Source organism: Platalea leucorodia (assembly GCF_965183815.1).
Source record: "Platalea leucorodia genome assembly, chromosome: 9".
NCBI lineage: Eukaryota > Metazoa > Chordata > Aves > Pelecaniformes > Threskiornithidae > Platalea > Platalea leucorodia.
This window is the reverse complement of record NC_138831.1, coordinates 31,056,249-31,081,454: the sequence shown is the minus strand read 5'-3', so window position 1 is coordinate 31,081,454 and position 25,206 is coordinate 31,056,249. Positions and strand designations below refer to the sequence as shown.

Sequence of the window (25,206 nt, the reverse complement as noted above, 5' to 3'; positions counted from 1 at the left end):
TTGACTTCTCTTGGAAAGTACAGGTTTTCTTGTTCTCATGTTCGCAGCTTTGAAATTAATGAATTCCATAGAGCTCAGTCCTGTTCTTTCCAAACTACATAGTGTATGTTACACAGAAAGGCCCTCCTCTTAATGCAAAAGTCTAAATAAAAATCTCTTCTAAAATTACGTAATTCAGGACACTTGTACAGTGCACTGTAACATCTTCACCAAATAAGACATACATACAGAAAATAATTTTGAGGAAATTCTATACTGTTGATGTATTTTTCAACTAAAGTATCCTTTTATACCTTCAGTTGAATCTTCTTCTGTAGTTCTTCCATGGCTTCTTGTTGAGCTGCAGTAAGAGCTGCCAACCTCTCTTCTCGATCTCTAACCAAAAGATAATAAACATAGGGAAAACTTGTAATAAATTAGTCAATATTGTGCATGCTTTACATTATGTTTGAAATGGAGAACAAGGACCTCGAAAAAAATGGAGCTGAAGATGGCTCAGCAGAAAAGACAGACAACAAAAAGCCACTTAGTTAAGAGAAAGACAGATGTTTTAATTTCCATGATTTAATGAAGGCAGACACTTGAACCTTTGTAGCAGAACCTGGATTATACGTCAGTCTAAACCAGAGCAATGATAGTCAACACGATGCCACAAAATAGTGATGACCATGATACCCTGCCACCATCAGCATTCTTCAGCCAATGGCTATAGTCAGTGAACCAAAGGGGAGGAGTACAATGGTAAATCGAAGAAAAATCATGCAGCGATGAGGGCCGTGCGTTTTATAAAAATGATGATCAATGGAAGTACATAACTGCAGTCAGGACCTATTTTGCTCACTGAACCTGTCTGCCCTACATTACTCTTCCAAAAACTGAATCATGCCTCAAACTGCAGTTGTCCTCTTCACTTTTAGCAACTCTCCTTCCCCTCCCCAGCAAAGTGTCAAAGCACAGATGTCTTGCATGCAGACGTCAGTAGCAGCCTGTAAATCCCCTAAGCATGATGCTATTGAAGAGATTAAGATTTTTTTTTTTCTGTCTAAGAACAAGAGGTATAACCTGACCTGTTACTATAACTATTGAGCAGAAACATGCAGATAACAGTTTCATCAGAACAACTTACTAGTGATCAGTAAGCCAAGGGAGCTATTAAACCCTAAAAAGGAAGAAAGTCAGCTACCCATGCTGTTTGTACAAAAAGAATTGGGATGGGAGAGAAACACTTCTCTGAGAAGTCTGGCAGCTGTGAAGGGCCAAAAGAAGTAACAAAAGCTTTGAGTAAAACTGAGCAATGAAGAAGTCATTCAAAGCCATTAGCCATCTTTCTAAAAGGCACTCTAAAATTAAAGTAGTTTGAGTGACAAAACTAGAAAGGATAACATGAAGAATATTATCCAAACTGCAGTGGTTTTTGTTTTGTGTGGCTTTCTGTTTGTTTTTCTTAAACAGAAAACTCAGAGAAAACAAAGTCATTTCGGTAAAAGTAGAAGGCTCATATAAAGTAACATTTTAAAACAAAATGCCACAGAAAATATATATAAAAGCAGATAGGAAAGGAGACGGGGGAGGAAGCAAGTCTAACGATAAACACTACACACAATTGTTCTTTCAGAATGTATAAGTGAACTCTTCCAATTACCATGGGCATGGAGGGGGGAGTGAGGAAGAGATGATGGATGAGAAGCATTAGGTAGTTTATGTGCTATCTCCCCCGAGGTATATAAAGAAAGATTGAACTACAGTCTTTGTTTTTGTTTTAAAGAGCTCCTGACTCACACCATGAGCTGAAACAAATCACAACTAACACATGACCTAAACCCAAAGCTTGTTTTAGCTATTTCTTTCAGTATGCATTTTTAAATACTTGTTTAATCCTACAAACTATGACAAATTAATATCATTGCATACTTTGGATTAATAATATTTGAAACAAAATTCTAAAGTTTCAATTTATAGAGCACTAATATTATTCCTGTACAAGTCCTTCTGAAAAGCATGCTTTTTACATGATGAGGTTACATTATACAGTTTTATGATTTCTATTGACAAGAACAAAATTTTCCATATTATGGATTTCAACTCTCTGGAATATAAAATACTCTGAAATTACATCTAAAACCTTACCGGAATCAAGTTAATGTACCATAAGGGCAGAGGGGCTTTTAAAGTCAGTTTTAAGTACACTATTCCTTTCATACAGATGCTTTAATCACCACCAGATGCACATGAAGAAACTTTAAGCAGATATCCCAAAAATTACTCATTCCAGCAAGTATTAAATCTTCAGGATAAAAGTCAAGTCCTAGCAGCAGGAAAAAAACCCCAACAAAATAAAACACCAAATGATACCCCGAGGTTCCACCAAAACACGCCAAAGTCCAAGACAGAAGGGACAGTACAGCCAGCTTCCTGACAAGCTCAGCTCTCCCTTAACTTCTAAACCAGGACACTTTGAATCCTCCTCTAATTCTACTATGTTAGACAAACCTCAGAACAGTTATTAAGGAGATGCAACGACACTGAGGCCACTCTGACATAACAGAATCGCCAGATTGTAGGGCACCACACATACATTCTTTCCTACTCTTTCCCAAAATTATAAAAAAAAAAAAAAAAAAAAAAGAAAAGAAAAATATCTCTCCGGTATAATCAGCATCTGGCAAAGAAAAACAAATGCAAGCACGGTACTGCAATATCAAGTACAAAGCATCTGAAAAATGAGTGCTATAGTAGCAAAAATAAGAGGAAATTTGCTGAAACACAGTACTAACAGAAGGCAAGTGGAAACTGCTGTTCTTTACATGTCGTAATGAAATAAATGGTGCAACGAAGGAAAGTGGCAGATTCAAAACTGATTGAACAAAAAGAGCAAAGAATTACATGCCTTGAGCCTTTAGACAAGTTCTAACTGTAGAAGACCTCAGAAGGCAAAGATTTCAATGGGACAATTATCTCACATTTGCTTACTGGGAGGGTTTCCTCAAACTTCAGAAAGATGTAGAAGCCTTACACATGCAGTGCTTATCTTCCCAAAACAGCATAACCAAAATTCTCCCTGTTAGTTCTAATCTTCTTCAAGTGTCAGTGAATAAGATACTGAAAGATCCCTTCCAACTCACTCTCTCTCATTGTGACTTTGGCTCAATATATTGAGGAGAGGTCCATGAAGCCCTGGGCAAGGCCACAGATCCTATCCACAATTCATTAAACATCTAATTGAAAGTTGACTCTCTTTATGATGTCAAGCTAGAATTACTTGTGACTTTGGAAGACGAAAGAAGGTGATCAATACATTTCTGAATATTTTACTTGGAGAGAAAAAAAAAAAACACCTCTTCATGACAACTTTGAAGAAAACTAGCTGTGACAATAAAAATGTTTAAAGAACCATTAGTGAACACTTCTTGTCAAAGGAAAAATGTAACTTCAATTCACGTTTTATGGAATGCTTGTGGCAGCAGAACTGTAGGGAAAGAGGGAATAATAGGAGGTGAATACAAATAGAATTTGGCAAATTAAACAATAGCAGAAAGCAGTTTTCCTGAATCAGACTTGAAAGTAAATCTTCCTCACACACTGCAATGCCACGCAACATTCATTCTCTGTGCACCTCATGTTTGGCTCAAAAGAAAGAGAGAGAAGAGCCCGCATGAAAACCTCTTTACAAACTTCTGATTATGGGCAAAAACATAAACTAAATAGTCTGTGGGCAGTAGAATTAATGAAGCCTGATTTCCTGGCTTTGTGCTTCACAAATGTTATCTCTGGCATCTACAAAAAGGTGCCAATTGATGCCAGTAAATCCAAAAGTTACTGGAGAGTGGAGGAAATGGGGAACATGGGGATATTAATCTTGCTTCCTTTGAAAACTAAGCTAAAACATGAAAAAGGCAAATTATTAAAAGGTCTTATTAGCCATAAAATTAAGATGAATATAATAAAAATACAGCCTTGCATGTTATATTATGCTTGTATCTAAGGAATACAAAAATCTATGACAGAATTTATGATTACTCACCTGATTTCTTCTTTCAAACCATTCATCAAGAATATTTATTAACATTACTTTTTAAAATACTAAGCCTGAAGAGCTAAGAAGCTACTGTTGTTGTTATAGAGAAGCTGCAGTTGCTGGAAAGGATAATGGTGAAGGGCAGGGAACCAACAAAATAACTGTAAAGTTACCTGGCCCTCTCCCGTGCAGCATCTTCCCGTGCTTTTTCTTTCTCTTGCCTCTGCTGTTCAATCCGTGCTTCTTGTTCTTTCCTCTTCATCAGCAGCTCCTCAACTCGGGCTTGCCGTTCTGCTTCTAGTGCTCTTTTGCGCTCCTAGTCATAGAAAAGTAAATTCTAACTTTTCTTTTAGGAAAAAAACAAAAAGGAATTAACAGAAACTGTATTTCAACATCTGCTTATAGAATTTTATCTTACTTTCACGATGGAGTAAGAACTGTGTTTTTATCAGATAAAGGAATAATACGCAAATATGACTATGTTCAGAAGCTTGAACATCGAATTCATACAACTGTACTTACATTAAGCTACACATTAATTGGCCATATATTTTGCTCATCCTGAAAAAGTCTACCCACTACAAAAGCTTATCAAACTAGTTCATTAATGAGAGTATTTGAAAACACTTTAAACATACCACAGGATACAGGTGATGTAGAAATAACATATGCTCCTATGGAATATTAATATTTAAATTATGATTCTGAAACTATCTGAATGATGTTATAAAACAAAATGGATTTTGACTATTTTTGCATGATCACTGAATATATGATTCCTCTCTCACTACTCAATTTTTACTTTTTTCTGACTAATTGAGAAACTATAGATGGTATTGTAAACCTTTCTGACAGAATGGCTATACTTCTATCAGCCACAAATGTAAAAATAAAGCATGTTTGAAACGTTATATTTAAATAAGACATTTATGAGTAGACATGAAGTTGGTGAGTTTTACTAAGAGGAAATGTGATTATTTGGTTTAGCTGAAAGTCTGGGGAGAAATGGATTTTTAATGTGTTCTTCAAATCCTTATCTTGCTGAAAAATTAGTCTGTTTTGTATGACAGGATAAATGAAAAATAGGTATTTAAATACATTTTTAAAATATACTCTGTGCCACAAACTCCAGCACTGTAAAAGCACATCACTGTACTAGCAAATAAATTTTCCTCCTTTTGGGAGACAGTAGATTTCATTAGCACAGACCAAAACTTGCTGGAATGATGAACATTTTTACATGGTTAGATGAAGGCTCTGTATTCTTAAATATTGGCTTTACAAAAATGTAGACATATTAAAAGCAGGAAACATTAACCTTATACTTTATTCAAGAAACAAAGAACTACAAAAATAAGTGAACTTTTTTTGTTTCATGTACAGCATTTTATATTAGTGAATGTGACGTTAACTGTCTTCATCTCCACAGGCAATATAGCCTGGTGATGGATAATCAAAACTGCGGCTTTCACAGTAACCATAGTCTTTCTCGCATAAAGTTTCAGTAACAGCATTGCACGAATACATTAATTTCCTTCTTAAGAAAATAAATACAAGACATTGCATACTTTACTATAACTGTACTATTAAATCAACAAAAATGCAAACTGTCTTATACAATATACCCAGTGCATCATTAAAACAAATACTAGTTCTGCTGGACATTCCTTACAAAGACCTTTAAGGTGGCACTTGAAAACCAACCAGTATAGCTTGTACATTTTGAATTAGGTACCAGTGCTAGTAAATGGAAAAGCAAGTGAAAGCTGAAAAAAAAAATTGTAGTAGATCCTGTAATACAGAAGTTAAAGTAACCTTGATGGAAGGAAGGGTTTAAAGGTGAATCTGCAGAATTTGGTGTCAGGAAGAAGCAAGTAGATTTTATTGAATGGATCTGAGAAATACTTGAGGTTGACATTGTTCAGGTAGATAAACAGAAGCAGCCCAGTTTCCATAGATACTGGAATTTTATACCATTTTTAGAATCCTTGTGATTTTAAATGATGTACAGTAAAAGTCCATCACTGTTAGAGTAAATGTAAAGTAGTTATGTTTCATAGTGTTGTATTCTTCCAGTGTTTGAGGAGTTCTTGCATAAAGTTGAATTCATACTTATAAGCCAAAACTCTCATGATTCATTTCAGTTCATTGAAATGGAATTATTTGTTTGTAGTTATGCTAACTGCTAAAAAAGTTATACTGGGAGTGGGTCCAGCTCCACAACAGTGCAGGAAAAGCTCTCCTGTGAGGGGAATACACATTGTTTTGTAGAGGACAGCAGGGGAAGCTACATGATACCTCAAACTATAGGGCTTTGCTCAAATGTTAAGCGACTTGCTGTGCTTTTTCCATGCACAAGAAGCATCAGCTTGATCCTTGGTCTGGCAGAAAAGACATGGAGAGAACAAGTGGAATTTAATACTGAAAGTCTGCCTGCAGTGGTTGTTCTAGTTCAACTACCAGACTAAGAACAGCCTAATACCTATGCAACCCAGGAAAGGACTAAAAAAAAATGGTAGAGACAAGAAAGTTAAAAACACCCAAAATTCCAGAAAGGGACTCCAGAAAAGCTGCATTCTAGAATAAGGGAGTATGAGTAACTACAAAAAAACAGGATCACTGCGATCAGATTTTTATAAACAATCTGGAAGGGTACTTTTCCCTGCTAACACAATCAACCCTTGGAAATCCAGAAACTTTTATTAATATATTCTCTCAAAAAGAGTTTTATCCAGCACTTTTGGAGTACCTTCTGTCTCAGAAATGGCTTCTGAGCCACTGAAGTCAGTAAAATGCACCATTTTTCAACAAGGAGATAGAATCAGCCGCTAATGTTAAGTATTAAGCTCTTGAAGCTGGATTCACAGGTGATCTACAGTTGTGGTGATCTGAGGCATGTACAGAGAGGAAGGAGGAGTTTACATAAGAAAACTTATGTTTCAGATTCTAACATAGAGAACAGTGCCAAAAAAGTGGATGCATGAGGCCGGGAAAACTTAGTACTGGAATGCTGTATTAAAATAAACCAACAACAACAAAAAACAAAAAAAACCAAAACGAAACAAAAAAACCCAAAGCAAAACAAAAAAAAAACAACCCACATGAGGATTCCAGGAACACAAACACATTTGCATTGTGGTTTTCACTGATCCTGTAAGAAGTATGATAATTATGACAGTAGGCACGTGAGATAAGGAATATTTTTCTGTTTCCTCTCTTGAAGTTTTTAGTGCTATCAAAACATAAGGATTTTCCTATAATGGAGTAACAAAGATTTAAAAAAAAAAAAAGAAAAAAAAAGAAAAAGGCAGCTTAAGACAGGCATGAATCATCTACCCAGCATCTATAATACTTCTGCTGTAGCAACTTTTAAGATTTACCTTTCTTGCTCTTACTGCTAAAACATTATAAAGGAGAAACATATTAGAGAATACTTTTCTGAAGTTGAACAAAGGAGGTAAGACAGAAAGCAACAAAAACTGCATAGCCAAAATGAAACAAATCTATATTTCATTGTCCCCCTGCAACTACAGACATATTATACCTGAACTGCTTCATCACGTGCTTGTTTTTCCTCTTGTCTTCGTTGACGCTCTTCTTGTAATTCATTTAAGCGTTGTTCATATTCTTTTAGTTTATTCAACACATCATGACGTTTGTTCTGAGCTTCTAAGGTGTTTATAAATGCAATTTCATTTACCTGCAAATAATAAGAAAGTGTAAGAAAACACATCTGAGAAGTTGATATAAGTTTCGTTCTCAGTGAATTCCATCCATTTGTTAATTATCCATTTGATAATTAATCTGATGGGACATTTCTCCAGAATGGGTTGGAAAACTACCAAGTGGAGAATAAGGCTTTGTTTTTTTGTTGGTTTTGTTTGTTTGTTTGTTTTGGGTTTTGGCTTTTTAAATTTTTTTTTAAATAAAAACAGGATAACCCATGAAATATAAAAGAGAGGAATTGAATTGTATCAGATAAACAAGAAACTTTGGCTAAATACCAGGAAAATCTTCCCAGTCTTCTCAGCCATTAGACTTCATTAGTCTCTTCTCTCATTCACAAAATGTGGAATGCTAAAAACTATACATACTATGAATAAAAAAACCAAACAAGCTCATTGTCTTAATATGTCTTATCAGTATAGCCTATTTCACAAACATTTTTTTTTTTTTAACCACAGGACAGTGCAATACACAACAACAATAAAAAAAATAATATGAAAAGGCTAACTTAAAGTACTTTACTGTGTATACTAAAAATATCAAAGAATATGCTTTTCTAGTACTTAGGTTCATGAAGGCAATCAATATTTTGTCCTCACTACAAGGTTGCTGAACAAAATTCTTGTCAACTTCAAGCTTTTAAATGCAAATGCTTTAGAAATTCATATGGATGGGAAAAAAAAAATCAAACTCTTATTTAACTTAACTTTGATATAATAAAATTTTAGAACCAAAGTTATTGAGGAAGATCATAAAAATTTATCAGCTATAAACCATACTCAAATCTGTGATTGAAACAGAAATTCATTTGCTGTACTCAAAGTTCATGCTCTGTCTGAATCCACAAAAGAAATGAGTAAAGAGAAGATACATGGACAGACAACAACAGATCACGTAAAGGGTGGTAGGATATTTTTGTTGCTTTGTTTACTGACTAGAACCCATTTACAGAATGGATTTCACAGTTCAGTAAACAAGTAAGCACTGGGAATTCAGCTACCCAGTTGGGCAGCAACAGTTACCATGGTCTTCAGCTATATTATGCATCAGCTATTTCTCTAAAGCCTTCTGGCCCAATTAACCTTTATTTCCAGAACACAAGAACCTCAAGAGGCAGCATATCTTACACATTTAAACACACACAATACTTGAAACATCTGATTAGCTGGGGAATTATGGCAACTGTGATTTAGTTAATATGATTATAGAAGTCACACTGGTGTAATGAAATAATAATGAAGGCATGTTAGACGGATCTAGAAACCATTTTAGTCCAAGAGACAGAAACGGTGACTAAGTAAAAAAGCTAAATCAATTTTGTTGTGCTTATCTTAAAAAATATGGTTTAACAGCTGTATCAGTCACAGCTGGGATATATATAATGTAACATGTTACTTTGAAGGAGATGCATGTATCTTTACTTGGGAAAAAACAGTCTTTAAAACAAAATATTTCACTTGTGCTGGTTTATGTTGTGCTGGTTTTGGCTGGGATAGAGTTAAGCATCTTCATGGTAGCTAGTATGGGGCTATGTTTTGGATTTGTGCTGAAAACAGTGTTGATAATACAGGGATGTTTTCGTTACTGCTGAGCAGTGCTTACACAGAGTCAAGGCCTTTTCTGCTTCTCACCCCACCCCACCAGCAAGTAGGCTGGGGGTGCACAAGAACCTGGGAGGGGACACGGCTGGGACAGCTGACCCCAACTGACCAAAGGGATATCCCACACCATATGACACCACGCTCAGCAATAAAACTAGAGAGGGAGGTTGGTGGGGAGGGCCGCTGCTCAGGGACCGGCTGGGCATCGGTTGGTTGGTGGTGAGCAATTGTTTTCATTTGCATCCCTCGTCTTTCTTGGGGTTTTTTTCCTCTCTGTTATTTTCCTTTCCCTTACAACTTATTATTATAACTTTTTTTTTATTATTAAACTGTTTTTATCTCAGCCCATGAGTTTTCTCACTTTTACTCTTCCGATTCTCTCCCCCATCCCACTGGGGCATAGCAGGGAATGAGTGAGCGGCTGTGTGGTACTTAGTTGCCAGCTGGGGTTAAACCACAACAATGTTTATCAAAGCAATATGAATAAGGTAAACCAAAAAGCATTCATCTAGTGCTCATCTTATGAAATTACATATATTAAAGTAGAAGAGCACTAAACAAAATACTTATTTTAGAATAATTGCCATGTGCTAACTGTAGGTTTCTGTTTATTTCCAACCGTTTAACAACATTAGTGGTACAAAACACAGCAATAGAACTATTGTTTAAGCACACAGAATGCTGGATCTAGAATGGATGTTTAACAAAGGAGAAGAGCAATGAGCTCTCCCCACTTCTCACTCTACATGCTGGAAAGCAGAGTACTGATAATCAGATCTTTTGCTCCTTCCAGGAGGACTAGTTATCACCAAAAATGCTGCCATACTCTGTGAGGAACAAAAGCAGCAAGACAACTATCAGCTCTTTATTTCAACCTGTTTTTATTCCATTCCAACCCACCATGTCGTCTAATAACAGCTAATTAATTTTAAATTCATATTAGAGAGAAATTGTCCGTTTTAGAGATCAGCATTTGTCCGCTTCACAGTTCACACGTGTTCATATTTAGCTTGCACCATCCTTCATAACCTACTCATAAGCACTCTGTGGTACAAAACATATAGAAGCATAACTATTAAATAGTTCCCATTTAAAACAAAATAACTTACCTTAGCTTCTTCCTCTTGTGCTTTTTTCACAATTGCTTGTAGCTGCACTTCACGTTTAAATTCTGCATGGAGTAATTTCTCCTCCATCATCCTGCGTCTTTGATCTAATAATTCTTCCTTCCATTTCCGTACATCTTTCTCCTACATAAAATGAGGAAATTCATTACTAACACAGTAACTAAAAATAGGACCTCAATTTTCCTTAGAATTTTCTAATATTTGAAGCTTTGTTTACAATAATAAAGCACTATGATGCCCTACACGAAGCCTGCGTTACATTTATCTCAAATTACACTGATTTGCTAACTGCTTCAGTTTGGTGAGTTTTAGCATTTATGTTGGATACATGCAACACATTTCTACTTTTATCATGCCCTCCCTGAATCTGAGTCAGTATAGTAACACTCTCACAGAAGTTCATAATTTGAAATAATGCTTTCTTTAGTATCTGTGATGCACGAGTCATCTGTGAAAATTATGTGAACTCAGACTGAGAGGAAAATTTCATTTCACCGCTAGTTTTAATCTCTAACATTTCTAGATTGTGTGGGAAAAAAAGCTTTTCTGAAAGACAGCAGACCGGCTCCTTTGTATTACAGAAAGCTTACCCTCTCCATCAATTTTTGAAGCTTCAGTGTCTTTTCTTCACGTAACTTTTCTCTCAGCTGTTGAGCTTTCATTTGTTTCTCTTCATGTTTCTTTTTGGATTCCGCTATTGTTCTTTTAATAAAAAACAAAGCAGAGCAAAAGCAAGTGTGACAACATTAACTGACAGTGTTGCAAACATTTCTGTGTCATTTTCAGCAAGAGAAAACAAACAGGCCACTGAAGGGCAATTAGTTCCCATAAATGTAAATACTGTTCTTCTAGTCTTCAAATCTTTGTTTACTGGACAATGCAGCAGGAACCTAGTTCATTATGAAAATAATATACTGATTTCACCCACAGACTTAAAGAAAGTAGATTTATGAACAGTTTCATGCAGCCATGAGTTTGGTTGCTTGTTTTCACTGACTAATCAAGACAGGTAACAATTCTAAAACCTTTTGCGTGATGGTGATGACAGTTTCTCATGCATGTGTATTCCATGCCCGGGTGGACGTGCAGGCTCTTCTTCCACTCTGTCTCCCCAAGAATTACTCTGGCGCCATGATTCACGAGCTGTACATAAAGAAAACAAAGACTTAGATAATTTAAACACACTTTTCTGGGAGAAGTGCAATTAATGAGGCTTAGTCCCTCTTGAAGTTCTCTCTCAAATGGGTTCTCTTGAGCCTAAGTAAGGTGCAAACACAGACTGAGGCATCTCTAATCCCTGTGCATTTTCAATGCTTAATGATTTTATTACTCTTTTATCCAAATGTTAAGATAAAACAGGATAAGAAATTTTAAAATTCTAATAGAGAGACAGGAGAAGAGAGCTGAAGAACAAAGAGACACAGAGATAGTTTGAACACACAAGTCCATCTTTCTTAAGGAAATAACATTAAAAAATAACATAAATTGGAATAATATTTAGCTCTTAGGAGGATCTTCTGAAACCTTAACTAGCCATGAGTAAAATGGGCATTTTTCAAAATTTTGCTGTCATTTCAACGTGAGCACAATAACATATGAAAATTTACCTTCATAATCTGCCAGAACATCATTCCAGTCCATAGACATACCGCAGAAAGATATGCTTCCGTTGCCCATACTAGCCTGAAATTTAATATGATCCAGACAATAAAAACATAACCCTTAATGTGCAGGTGTACATGCATTAAACAGTGCCAACTCAGTGATATTCAGCAATGTTTCCAAGCTAAACTAGCCATCTCAAAGACAGAGGCTGTTCCTGCTGTTTCTGACAGCAGAAATGGAGACTTCTGCTTCACCTAGAGTAGCTCCTGTGTGGTAGCCATGAAAATAACAAGTCCCAGCTCTCCCAGTTTCGCACACAGAAACAGGCAGCAGGACAATGAATGCAACATCAGAGGACTTTGTACCACTCAGCAGCACTGTGCTGCCAAGTTTAGTAAGACTAAATATACCTTAGACAGTATGGTATAATTATTACATGACACTATTTACTTTATCTGCATGTAAAACAGGTTACATTAATGCAAAAATGAACACTAACAAATTCTACATTCATAGTCTGCTGACATCAAAGACAGCTTGAAGTTGGGCACTTTAAAATAAATTGAACACTCACAGAGAAATCGCTATCATTGTCAGTCTCAATATTAATGTCATTGTTTTCCTCTGCTTCAATCTCTCTAGTTAATTGCTCTTCTTCTGCAATAGCACTAGCAATGGCTTCTTCATTTGCCTTTTCCAGGCGATCTGCTAACTCTTCTTTCTTAGCAAGGACTTCTGCCATAGACTGTAGGAAACATGAAACCAGAAAAAAAACCCCAAACAAATCAGTAGAAGGCACAAAAAAGTGGTTTCCATATAGTTAATATGAATTATATGATATTTTGTTCAACTTCTAATTACTTGTAGTTCCTTTACTGCTATACTTTGTGAAGGTAACTGAAATATAAACCCCACTAAAACTGTTAGCAACTATTAACTCATTTAATAGCGACGTGAAACACTTATGAAATTAATTATTCACACCATTCCAAAACATATTACACAAACACTGTCATTAAAAGCAACAAAGGCAGTTCTTCTCTAATTATTCTTTTAAATACCTAGTCTTAGGGACTAAGCAACGCATACTCTGAAACATTAATGGCACGCCCTGCAGTTATCTCCAGAAAAGGAATCGTGCTCCAAAGTATTATTTAAAGATGAAAATGGATCTGCAGATGAACCGTATCTGGAAACTTTACCATAGTTAATACAATGGAATCTCAGGCTATACTTGTTTTTCAACATGAATCACAAGATAGTTAGGCAAGAATGTAAGCCAGAATATGCTGACTGATTGTCTTCTCCTTCTCTAATGTCCAGTATTAACTGGTTCACTTCCACTCTGGCTACCAAATGGTGTGCCACAATACACAAATCGGTGTTCAAAGCAATCTAATAAGGAGTAGTAAAATGCTCACAGGAGACACAGATCCCACCAAACTGTCAGCATCTTGAACTGTTAATAACTGAGAATCTGAAACAATGTTAGTGAATGAGATGCTACAAATCAGCTCTAAAAACAAACATACAGATGCTCGACTTGGAAATTACCTAACAGGAGTCCAGTTTGTGAAAGATGTTAAAGGGAAAGCGATTTACAGGAAAACTTCTGCAAATCAGAATTTTAATCTAGTTTCTGAAAAAAACAAAATAAAACATAACCTGAAAGTATAACCTGGCTTTTACGTGGCATTACTGCAATTCTCCACTCAGAGAATCCCAGTAAAGCACACGCAGAATTCTACAGACTAGAAAGGACATGCTTTTGGGGAAGCCACATAAAAACAGAATATTGACTTCACATTTGTTGCTTAAGGATGGCATTCGTCCAAATTGCTAGTTGTACAGGAAGACCCAAGAGAGCAGTTCAGCTACTCTTAAAAGGCAGAGGTCTACATTTGTTCCTAACAGAATTTTGATATCCCATGTGTTTCCAGTTTGAATAATTAGCAAAACTGGAATAAGAATTTAATGAGAGTCTGACTTTAAATGATTGATAGTAGAAGGAAATGAAAAATTACGGCAAACATATATGTAAAAAAAGTAATGAGAGCACAGATCTCTCTATTCCAAATAATGCATTTATATCTTTCTAGTTTAAGTTCAGAAACTTTACTGGAATTAAATGCTACCATGAAAAGTATCTGTGCAACAAATTCTTTTTTTTTTCCAGTAAGTACCTTATAGACTTTTCCACAATTTCTACAGCAGGCTAACAATAAACACTCCACAACACAGAATGAGAAAACTAAGGCTTATATTTATTCTTTACTCAGAAATCTTATAAGATTTCTTACCAATCTGGCAGCACTCACATTTGAAATATCTGAGGGATCCATTTCAGTCTCAGTTTTAGCTTTTTCTGTTTGATGCCCGTCTATAGTATCAGTGATCAGGGAGGAAGCTTCACTAATCTGCAGAGTTTTTGAAGTACAGTCAGTATTTGTGAGAACTGGAGGCATCTCAGAAACTGTTTGTAAGGAATCTTCTTGCAATGGTGTGCCAGTGCTCCCATTGTCTTCCGAGGCGTGTTCTGTGAACTAACAAGAGGCATTTGTAAAATTAACAAAATGTAACACACTGATTTTTAAAGTCACTAGTGTCAAAAGGATTTTAACAAAATACCTGGCAACCCTTACAATGAGTGATGCAAATAACTTCACTTATATTTTAGTTGCTCATAACCTTGTGAAAGTCGGATCTTTCTACGGGAAATCTTCTATGTATGAGATGTGCCTAATGCTGAGCTTTTGGAAAACATGGGAAACCTGTCCACAGCGTTGTAAAATACATGGTTCATCTCGTGATTTTTAACTTGCCTATTTGTGCCAACATCTTAATGCATTTCCATAAATGTAACAGAAATAGCCATTATTTTTAAATCCTCTTCCAATCCGGTTAGTGAATAAAACCTCTGGACAACACTACCTTTAGAAAATGCTCTAAAGAAAACGTTGCAAGATTTAAGGTTAGAAAATGGTTCAAAATTGTACTGACCTGACTCCTTTCAGTAAGAGGACCTTCAGATTGATGTAAAGGATCTCTCTGTACAAGCTCCGTGCTTTTCAATGCACCACTGTCAGTGAGTGAACTCTCGCGCTTATTCTCTGATGGTGGTGAAATGACATTTTCTTTGTCACTGTCACCTTTGGACTTTAGCGATTCTGCAGCTACAGGAGGTTTTGTTGCCAAAGCTGTGGATCGAGATCGAACAGGCCTTCCACGCTGAACTGTCTCCCAGCCCTCTGCATCCTTTCGATCTACATAAAAAAAAAAAACAACCCCACACCCCATTCTAAGAAAGGGAGACTTATAAATTGAAGTATTATAAACAACTATTTTATACAGTATCACACAAGTTGTGTGATAAACATGTTCTCTTTAAAAATCAATTTTAAAAAAATCAATTAAATATTCTTTAGCAGAGCTTTTTATACTTCAGGAAGTGCTATCAGTTTCGCACTAAACTCTATTCATGGGACCAGTTCTGTTACTTCAAGAAGCTAAGCTACTCGTACACAAAACCATGTGAAAAATGGCAACATGTACTTAAGCTTTTCATTCCTACATTGCTGTTTCACAAGATGGTAAAGCACAACAAAGCAACCACATTCTTGTTCTTCTTTGCAGCAACAGTAACGTTAGAGGTCTTTTTGTGAAAGTGCAAATCTCTGCAAGTAGAGATGTAATTGCATGTCTTAGTGCGGAAAGTATGGTCCAGAATGCGGCTTACTACTCTTCCAGAAATATTTTCTTTACTTTTTCCATTTGTTTCATTCTGATAATAGAAGTACACTAACCAGTATCAGCTTTCGGAAAATTTCTTTTCCTGGATTCCAGGAAATAGCAAAATATTGCTACAGTGGGACTGCAAATTGAAGGAGAAAATAGAAGAGCAGTCTACTTCCATTTACTTCGATGACTAAATAGCTGTTAAATACGACTTGCTGATCAACATTTCTGATATCTAATCTTGGTACATACCTGAAAAGCCTTCAAAGTTACAATTGTCTGCCTGAAGTATCAGGTCTTAAATGTGATCAGATTTCTAGAATATCAAGGTGAACCCCCTTCTCCCTATACAACATTTTTGTGGCCAGCAATTAATACCAGCACATAGTTTCCCATACATCTTCAAATGACTGTAAGTGATTCTTTTGAGACCTGATGGTACAGCTCACAAGTGTGAAAGGTAAGTTCACATGTGTCTACTTGCTGAACAAAAGTTCTTGCTGAACAAAAGTTCTTGCAAAAAACTTAAGAACTAACTATGTACGACATTCTCCAATGTACTTTTGGCAGAAGCTATTTTTAGGATCATTCACCTAAAAGGAAGAGAAGGGTGTGGGAGATTATTTTTACCTGGAAGAGTACAGAATCAAAAAAACAACACTAAATTGCCCGCTTTACAGAGGGGAAAAGATCTAGAATAGAATAGAACTTGTATAACAGAACTAATTCTCTGGGTATTTCTAAAGCTTGTGCTAACAAAGATGGTCCTGTAGCTCAGGCATAAAGATCAGAGCTCAAACATTAAAGTTTAACATAAACATGAATAGGAATAAATATGAGTCTACTTGGTTGTCAAAAAATGTAACTTGAAACACCCAAGGGTGGTGAGAAAACTGAATGATTTCTATATTATGATGAGTTGCACATTACCAACTTAAAGACTGGCTTAAAACTTGCAGTTCTAGAGATCTGATTTTTAAAAGCAAAATATAAAGTCGTTTAAAAAATATAAGGTGCAAGTGTTATGCTCTCTAAAAATAATACCTGCTTTCAGTAGGAACACATGATGGTTAGGTTACAAGAAGTGAACAATCTTTATGGACTGCCAGTAACATCTATATGCAGGTCAACACACCCATAGGAAGATGAGAGGACAAAACACTTTTTCTTCCTTTCAGAACACATATGTTTATTTTAAAGCAATTTACAGTACATGAAAATGTACTGTAAAAGGTACCTTTCTTAACATTAATTTTCACAGTCAAAAATCCTTGAGTCTTTTTAAATTTCCCTCCAAGGCATGTGTTTCTGGCAACTCTAAAACAAGTACAGAAATTCTGGTACCAGCACTTTCACTCCAAGTGCTATACTACAAAGCACTGCAGTGGCACAGTCATAGGACTGTCAATAAAAAATGAAGATTATTTTAGGTAAAAAATAAAACTGTTGTACCTACTGGACTAAACTACCTTTAGGTGGACTTGAACTGATGTTCAACATCAGCAGTATCCAGTGAACTGGAAATTGGCCTATACCAGAACTAATGGCACTTTCATACTTTGCTACCCTCGGCATCTAACAACTTACAAACATTAACATCTCAGGACGAAACACAGCAGCCTAGGCCAATGGCTGGTGTAAATCATGAGTTATCAGGGAAGTTAACAGGACTGTACTGAAATTTTTCTTGGCTCATGCAATAGCTGTTTTTACATAACTATATAATTGTTCACAAACCTTAATAATAGTGATAATATGACAGATGTGAAAAGATAATGCAATTTTATATTTTACTGTTCAAACTGTTTTACTCTAGAAAATTCACTGTATATTTTAAAGTAAACAAAATTCCAGAACTTTGTGTGAATGATCATAGCTGATCTCTTCAGATTACTGATGGTAACCAGAGACAGCATACCTCTGCAAAAAGCCTTTCTATGTTGGTTCCCCTTATGTGCACTTGCACATGCTTCAGTATGCACCACTGATTAGAGAGGGGAATGGCAGTCAGAAAGATACAGATTATATTTTTTGCTTTACCACAGACTTTCCATTTGACCCCTCTAAGTGATTTTGGCTTTATTTTCATTTCTTCATCTCTATATGGAAAAAATATTATTACCTACAGAACCAAGTGATCTAAACATGTTATTACCCTCTCAAAAGACAATCTTATCTCCAACAATACTCCAGGGAACAGGGTTTTAATTCCACAAGAATCAGAAACAGATTTACTGCAGAAAGCTCCAGGCACACAGCCTGTGTAGAATATGGCCCTACATGGGACATCGAGGACTGCTTAGGCCCCTTGTATATCACAGCTGCTCCTACCCCACTGACTTTTGTAACTGGGAGGACCACAAAGATTTTGTTGTATATAGCTTATGACAAAATTTGGCCAAGAAATTTCCCTGGCAAGTAAGATACAGGCAACGAAGAGACTGTTCAGAAGACTGCTGAAATTAACCAAAAAGCCTCCATTGCTTCACTGCAGCAGACTTTTGGATTGGGATTCCTTTTGCTAGTCATTTGCGAAACAACATTGTTGCAAGATTTCACTTCTACTTGTTCTGAAAATTGAAGTCAGCTCTTACATAAAGCATCTTTTCTATGTTAAAAAAGATGCGGGGACACCCTTTAGTAGTATCTACTACCTAAAGATAGTTTTACTAACATCTAGATAATAAAATATACTAATCTATATTAACAATAATTGTACTAATATCTTCTAATATCTTTCACTAATAACTTTACTAATATCTACTGAAGTTAATTCTACCAAAAAAAAAAAAAAATCCTCGCCTGCCTTGCCTAGTTGATTCCTTGTTTCATGGCACATTTCTTAGTACTCTAAAATGATAGAATTAATCAGAATAAAATTATTCAGAGCATGGCAAAGCCATAATCACACTTACTACAATAAGAATGAATCTTTTAGTAAAAGCCATACATGTTCAGTTTTTGATTTGTATTTGTTCACTGCCAGATTCATAATTATTACTCAAGACTCATCCAATTATTTTAACAACACAGAAATACATGTTTTGTGTTTGAAAGAATATTGCTTGGTGAATTCTTGAAATACAAAACAGTTTTTAATGCAAGCACACATTCAGACTGTTGAAATATTTGGAATCAGTTTAACAGTTTTATGCCGTCTGACAACTAACTGTGCACAAGAATTTACTTTTTCATTTTAATTCACTTACCAGTTTAGTGTTCAGTCATTTTCAGGCATGTTTTTAACAAAAAGTTTGCAAAGCTAATACACTTATTAACATTAGATCACATAGCTCCTAATTTGAAGCAAAGTTAATACGCAGTAGGGCACCACCCTTCATTCACTTTTTTCCCTAAGTCTGGAATTCTTTTCATATAGCCCAGTAGCCATCTCCACATGCTAAGTATCACATGCTGGGTTTGATTACTCTTATGAGTTTTGTTAATGAATAATTCATTTGACTACCTTGATCATTCTCTAGTTTCATTTGAACTTCCCTGTCCCTGCTTGCTCTTGTATTACAGGGAAGTGACAAGCCATCTGTTATCTTGAGGCCCTCATAGCCATCAGGGCCTCACGCTTTCGAAGTTACTCCATCTGGAAGAACTGGCCAAGCAGCCTTACTGGCAACACCAATAAAATAAATCCAGGCAAATATGCGCAAAACTCTTAGGACTTTTACCTTAGGAGATGCATGTTCCTTCTTAAAAATTTACTTGCAAGTAATATACTACCAAAGCCTATTTGACCTTCCCCACTCATTACTAAACTTCAGCCCCAATTTTTTTTTTAAATCTAAAGTAGTATTACTGTATCCGAGAGGCACTTTGGGAAACTATTATTACTTCAGAATCTGGAAGCAAATCTAGAAACATGAACTCAGCTGAAACACAGTTACAAGGCAGAAGACATGAAAACCAGAACAATAAAATTAAAAAAAAAACCACCACAGAGAAAATGTAGTGATGCAAGAAGCGGTAAATTTACAAACCATAACAAGAGATGGTGAGTTAACAGGAAAGACTTTAATCAGAGATGTTAACTGTCAGACTACTTTTAATGGTCACTTTAAAATATGAGAGAGAAAAAAAAAAAAAGAATGGAAAATTTTCAATGAAAATTGTGCTTAAGAATTTGACAATCCAGTCAGGAATAAACTTTCCTTTGCTGTCTGTGATGACATTCCTGCAATTTGTTCTCAATATGCAGAAGTTACGCATGCTTCCACAAGATCAGGTGCCAGCACGTCCGAGCCCAAACCAGGACAGTTACTTTAAAGGACCATATGTCCTGCAAAGTCAAGTCTTAGCTACATTACAAGGAACATCTATTCACAGCTACGGACATGAGCAATTAATACAGGAAAGATAATAATAATTAATAAAACTAGACTTCAAGTGTGGCAATAGAAAAAAAACATTCAATATTTCTGAGAAGTTTACATGTTCTTCACTGCCCTTTCTCCTAAGTTATGTACAAACAATAAACAATTATTCTAAATGTAAGAACCTACTTGCAGTCTTAATCCACAGGCTAAACTTGCATCACCTATCTCACCTCTTATCACGAGCACCTGGGAGTTAATTTCATGCTAGGCTATTGCCTCTGTGTTCTACTGTTACTAAATCAATCTTTTCTCTTGCCATAAACTGGTCAGACAATAAGACTAGACTACGTTTCACATTGTAGAAAACACTCAAGCATGAAAGACAAAATTATTATTTTCTTTAAATTAATGAAAATATTGAGGGCAACAGTGAGTTTAATGAGGGAAATGAGATAAGATGATTTAACCTAATTTAATTATGCATCCAGAAAAAAAATAATTAAAAGGAATATCTGGAAAAAATAATGAATTTTCTCTCTCCCTAAGGACTGACTTAGTTAAATTTGGAAATTCCATCAATGATGAAACAGATACAGTATCATACCACTCATCCACTTCACAAAACCATTGTGAGACCTGATTGTAATGCTGTTGGAAATCACTGGAGAAAAAGTGTTTTAGGGAAATCTTACCCCTGTAAGCCCCAGCTGGGCTTTAGGATGGGGAAGAGAGCATTGCAGGGTGACAGGAGGAATCCTCCTTCCCACAAGGCCTGAATGTACCTAGCAGCTGTGAGTGCATTAGCTGGTGGACAGGCAGAGCAGATGATACACAAACCTCATATCTGCTTCAATAATGCATGTGAAGGGCCTTTGTGACTCCCTTTGTGTAGACTTCACAGATCCTCCTGTGCTCCAATCAGTGAGGTTAATTTGATTTTACCAAAGTGATTCTAGCATCCATACAAAGGATAACATGCTCCTAAAGAGAATTTGATTTGTTAAAAACACTACAATTCAGCCATGAAAAAAATCATTGAAATTCTTCAGTGTTGAATGCCAGAGATAAGAGATTCTTAAGAATAAACAAATCCTCTAGAAGGAATGACCGTTATTTCTTAAAATGAAATGTTTCAAGTCTGAATTGTATAGTATGTTTGATTTTAAAAATCACTGAACACTTATAGGCCAGTACTACAGGACCTAAGTGGTTTCGCTCTTTTTGGAGCTCATCAGCTGCAGGTAACGGCCAATAAAACACAGCACAACATTGACTCTTCAGCCCTTTAAATGCCTAAAACTAACATAAGGATAAGGTCTTTTGGTTTTCTTTTAGCCTCTTAAAAATGTTACCCATACGGAAGTGCAAGTCAGTTTTATTCCCTGTGTAGCTAATAAAAGTCTCCATTTGCACAAGAATCCCTAATAAAGGTATTTTTAACAACAGCTTGGAGCCTGTCACTTACATATGAGCGACAGTCAACAGAAAAAGGTTTTGTTATGAATAGCTTCAACTACTGGCAAAAATTAAAAGTGGAATTACACTTTCAGTTACAGTGTTGAAAGCTCAGCCAAACTGCTACTGTTCTCAAACCAGCTCACTGCAACTATATACAGCAGGATACTCCCTCATGCAAACAGCATCAATCAATTCCCATTCGAACAACCATTTTTAGAGTACGGTTTTGATCGTTCTTTTCTAAGCATAAGAATTTGCATTCTACTGAACTCACGTTAAATTGCAAGACACTTGAACAAGGTATTTTAGTTCCATAATATACCACAAGTCTCCCAACCACTATACACGACTTCTACATAGAACTATGTTAAATTAATACATTTTCTTACAGTATTTTTTCTTTAAAAAAAAAAAACAACAAAAAAACAACACAAATTATGAACATTTCTTTTTAATGTTTTTTAGAGTATCCATTTCTACATCCTGCCTGCTGATTTTGCAGAATTTTGTGGTCATCTGGGACCACACATGAAAAAATTAAATGGGAAAAATGCATCTCTGAAGACAATCTCAGGGTTCCAGTGTGTGCAAAGAAACTAACTTTATAAATCAAAAGGTAAAGTTTTTTTGTCTACAAGTAAACAAATCTCTTCTAGGAGAAAAAGACCCTGGCATCAAGCATTCTCCAAGGAGAATCTTTAGAGAAACAATTAATAACTGTATGTGATCATTCTTGTCTTCAAAGACAAAAACATCAGTTACTTCAGCACAGTTCTGATAACATCATCTCCCTGGGCACATAAAACTATCTTGAGCTCTTTTACAGATTCCTGGACGTGTATTAGTCTTTTTATTGTTAAACCATTCCAAATTGCAGTCAGATTATCAGTTTATGACTGAAAACCTTTCATTTCTTGGGGTGTTATGTACTGGTATTTTAACAGATCAAATTCTAGTTGGTGGAAATACAGTGGAATGTTGCCTACACATGAAAACACAACTTTGTCCCAAACTTAGCTATTACAATGATAATTTAAGGCTGCATTAATCTTTTATCTCAATACTTGATTTAAACATTGCATTTTGCAAAATTGTAGTTAATTTTGGCTTGAAAATAGGTCATCACACTCTGAACTAATTCTATACCACACAGTTTGTGAAAATAACTTAAGCCACTTAAAAAGACTTGCCATTTTTCCGCGATGACTTCTGTACTGGAGGTGGCAGACAGGTTTGTGCTGTTGCTAGCTCAGGACTGGCAGCTTTAGTTCCATGATTGGCTTTCACCTTATCAGCCCAACTTACACCAGAAGGAGCCAGGCGTGTTGCAGAAATTGTCACTGCAGGGTTCCTAAATGAAAGTCATAGCTCTTTTTAGTGTCTAATCAAATAACAGAATGGTTCATTAGAAAATTTTATCAGGACACTCTCTCCTTAATCTTGGTCTTCACTGATTCAGACTGAGAGCTAATTCCAAAGTTTTAAAAATGTCTAGTGGCTGAAGAAACACGCAGCACTGTAGTGATGGACAAACAATTCCCACAAGAAACATTCTCTGATACTAAATTTCAAAATCATAGAAATAAACGTATGGTGAGTATTTACAGCCAAATGTAACAGCTCTTCTATTGCACCTTCCTGGGTCCTGCCCAACTGCATCAATGAACTGTACAGAATGGGCTGCAACCATTACTAATACGATGAGTCTAACAAAGTATAAGTGCAAGAAGTCCAAAAAAGTGCAGGTTTAATTGTAAATGTAGATCACACAAATCCATAAGGTACTCTGTTCCAAGATTAAGTAAATAAAAGAATAGATCTATTTTCTATTATCAGTTTAGAAAAAAATAAATTGTAAATCTGGAAGGTCATTCTATCAACTTTCAGAAAAATCCAAATGACTGCCTAAACTTTGAATTTCTGGATGGACAAAACTGTAGTCCTTTTTTAAATTATTTTGTTTTGCCTTTTGTAAAAAGTTGCCATTTCCTGCACAAGGTTGAGAGCAAAAAACCTATATAGTTTTATTTCAGTGAACGCAAGCAAAATTTTTTAAATTGGAAAATGGTAACATTCATTCCAGAAGCACATGTTCAAGTGTCCAATTCTCTTCTGTAAAAAGAGTCATTTTATCTGCAATCATACAACTGATCTCTCTTCCAAGCTTTGCAATGCCGATTAAAACAGTCCAACAAATCCAGCTGCCTCATTAGCCAAAACAAACCGAGGATAAAGAAATGGAGATCTTGCAAGTTTCAAACAAATGTGTAGAAAGCCTCCATATAACTAGACTGATCACTTATTTTAAGCCCAGTGAGATGTCAGTTTGTGATTATTTCCTGTTTTTAGCAAGTCAGACATCAAAAAAAAAAAAACAAAAACCAACCTATCAGGAATAATTCCATAAATTATAAAAACTTGGCTGGTTGGCTCATTGGTTTGTTTTTTAATAATCCCCGTTGATCCTATGAGGATGTAATACCATATCATGTGAGAAAACCAGGAAAAGAGGCCAAGCCCCGTAACCCTGTCTCTGATAGTTCCACACAGCCAAGCAAAGAGACTATCAGAACCGTGCAGTACAGAGTAACTTTTCCTTTGGCATACTCTCCGGGTTGCAGCAATTTACACTGAAAAGTTGTTGTAATTTATGTTGTGTTTAATAACCAAAGATGGACTTTAATCTTTGTGACATTAATTTCTGAAGTAATTTATGCTTTTGTCATCCAAAGCATTGAATAATAATAAATTCTACATGCTAAGTCTTGAAAAATACTTCTGTCATTTTAAGCTTGTTTGATCATTTCAATTAGTACTCCCAATTCCTTTTCATGAAAAATAACGAACAAAATTTTCCTACTCATCTTCTCTCCAAGTGATTTTATTTATCCTATCATTCTTATTATCTCTTCTCCAAATTCTTTTCTTTTTGCATCAATACTGTTGCATACTTCTGATTGTTCTTGTTTCCAGTTTCTGTACTTCTCCTACTTTTTTCTACACTGCTTGCAGGAAGAGATGAAGATGACCAAAGGTACGAGTCAATCGCTATGAATTTCTGCAGTGGTACAACACCACCTTCTCTTCTGTCCTCTATTCCTTTCCTAATAATTCCTAGCATTCTGTCAAAAATTTCCATAGTACCAAGTATGTCTAAACCCTTACTTTCTATACTATTTTCTCAAACACACACAAAATATTGTAGTTGTCTGGTGTTGCCTTGCTTTCAGACACACAAGCAGACTAAGACAGAAGAAAACGTTTGCAAGTCTGAAGGACAGAAAACTCATCTTGTTATTAGCTGCTTTAAACACACACAGTTGCTAATAATCTCCCTGTGATGGTGAATAAAACAGCTCCAGCAACAACAGCAACAGGTAATTACATACAAAAAAAGGCTTAGCCGAAAGACATCATTATGCTGAGCTGTTGTTTGTATTCTAATAAAAATAAAAGAGCACTGATTTCCAACAGATTCAAATTCTTCATTTGACCACTGTGCATATTTTCTCCCCATCATCATGCATTTAAGCAGACACCTCTCAAATGTTGTCAGATAGGTACCAATACATACATCTACAAAGAGACTAGCACCATTGGAGCAATTTTTT

The 25,206-nt window shown here is 35.7% G+C and overlaps 1 protein-coding gene across 2 annotated transcripts in view; it reads right to left on the bottom strand.

The window, feature by feature from the left end:
- SCAPER (S-phase cyclin A associated protein in the ER) overlaps positions 1 to 25,206 on the bottom strand; it is a 168,083-nt gene that overhangs the window by 108,965 nt on the left and 33,912 nt on the right. Inside the window, exons 8-18 of one of the 2 annotated variants that reach the window (XM_082321353.1) lie at positions 22,786 to 22,946; positions 15,075 to 15,337; positions 14,375 to 14,617; positions 12,649 to 12,819; positions 12,077 to 12,152; positions 11,495 to 11,612; positions 11,060 to 11,171; positions 10,452 to 10,592; positions 7,560 to 7,715; positions 4,189 to 4,331; positions 294 to 375 (exon numbers count right to left, since the gene is read on the bottom strand). In XM_082321353.1, the coding sequence (XP_082177479.1) occupies positions 294 to 375; positions 4,189 to 4,331; positions 7,560 to 7,715; positions 10,452 to 10,592; positions 11,060 to 11,171; positions 11,495 to 11,612; positions 12,077 to 12,152; positions 12,649 to 12,819; positions 14,375 to 14,617; positions 15,075 to 15,337; positions 22,786 to 22,946 (1,666 nt within the window). The remainder of the gene's footprint in view (positions 1 to 293; positions 376 to 4,188; positions 4,332 to 7,559; positions 7,716 to 10,451; positions 10,593 to 11,059; positions 11,172 to 11,494; positions 11,613 to 12,076; positions 12,153 to 12,648; positions 12,820 to 14,374; positions 14,618 to 15,074; positions 15,338 to 22,785; positions 22,947 to 25,206) is intronic. The other variant, XM_082321354.1, reaches the window with a different exon arrangement.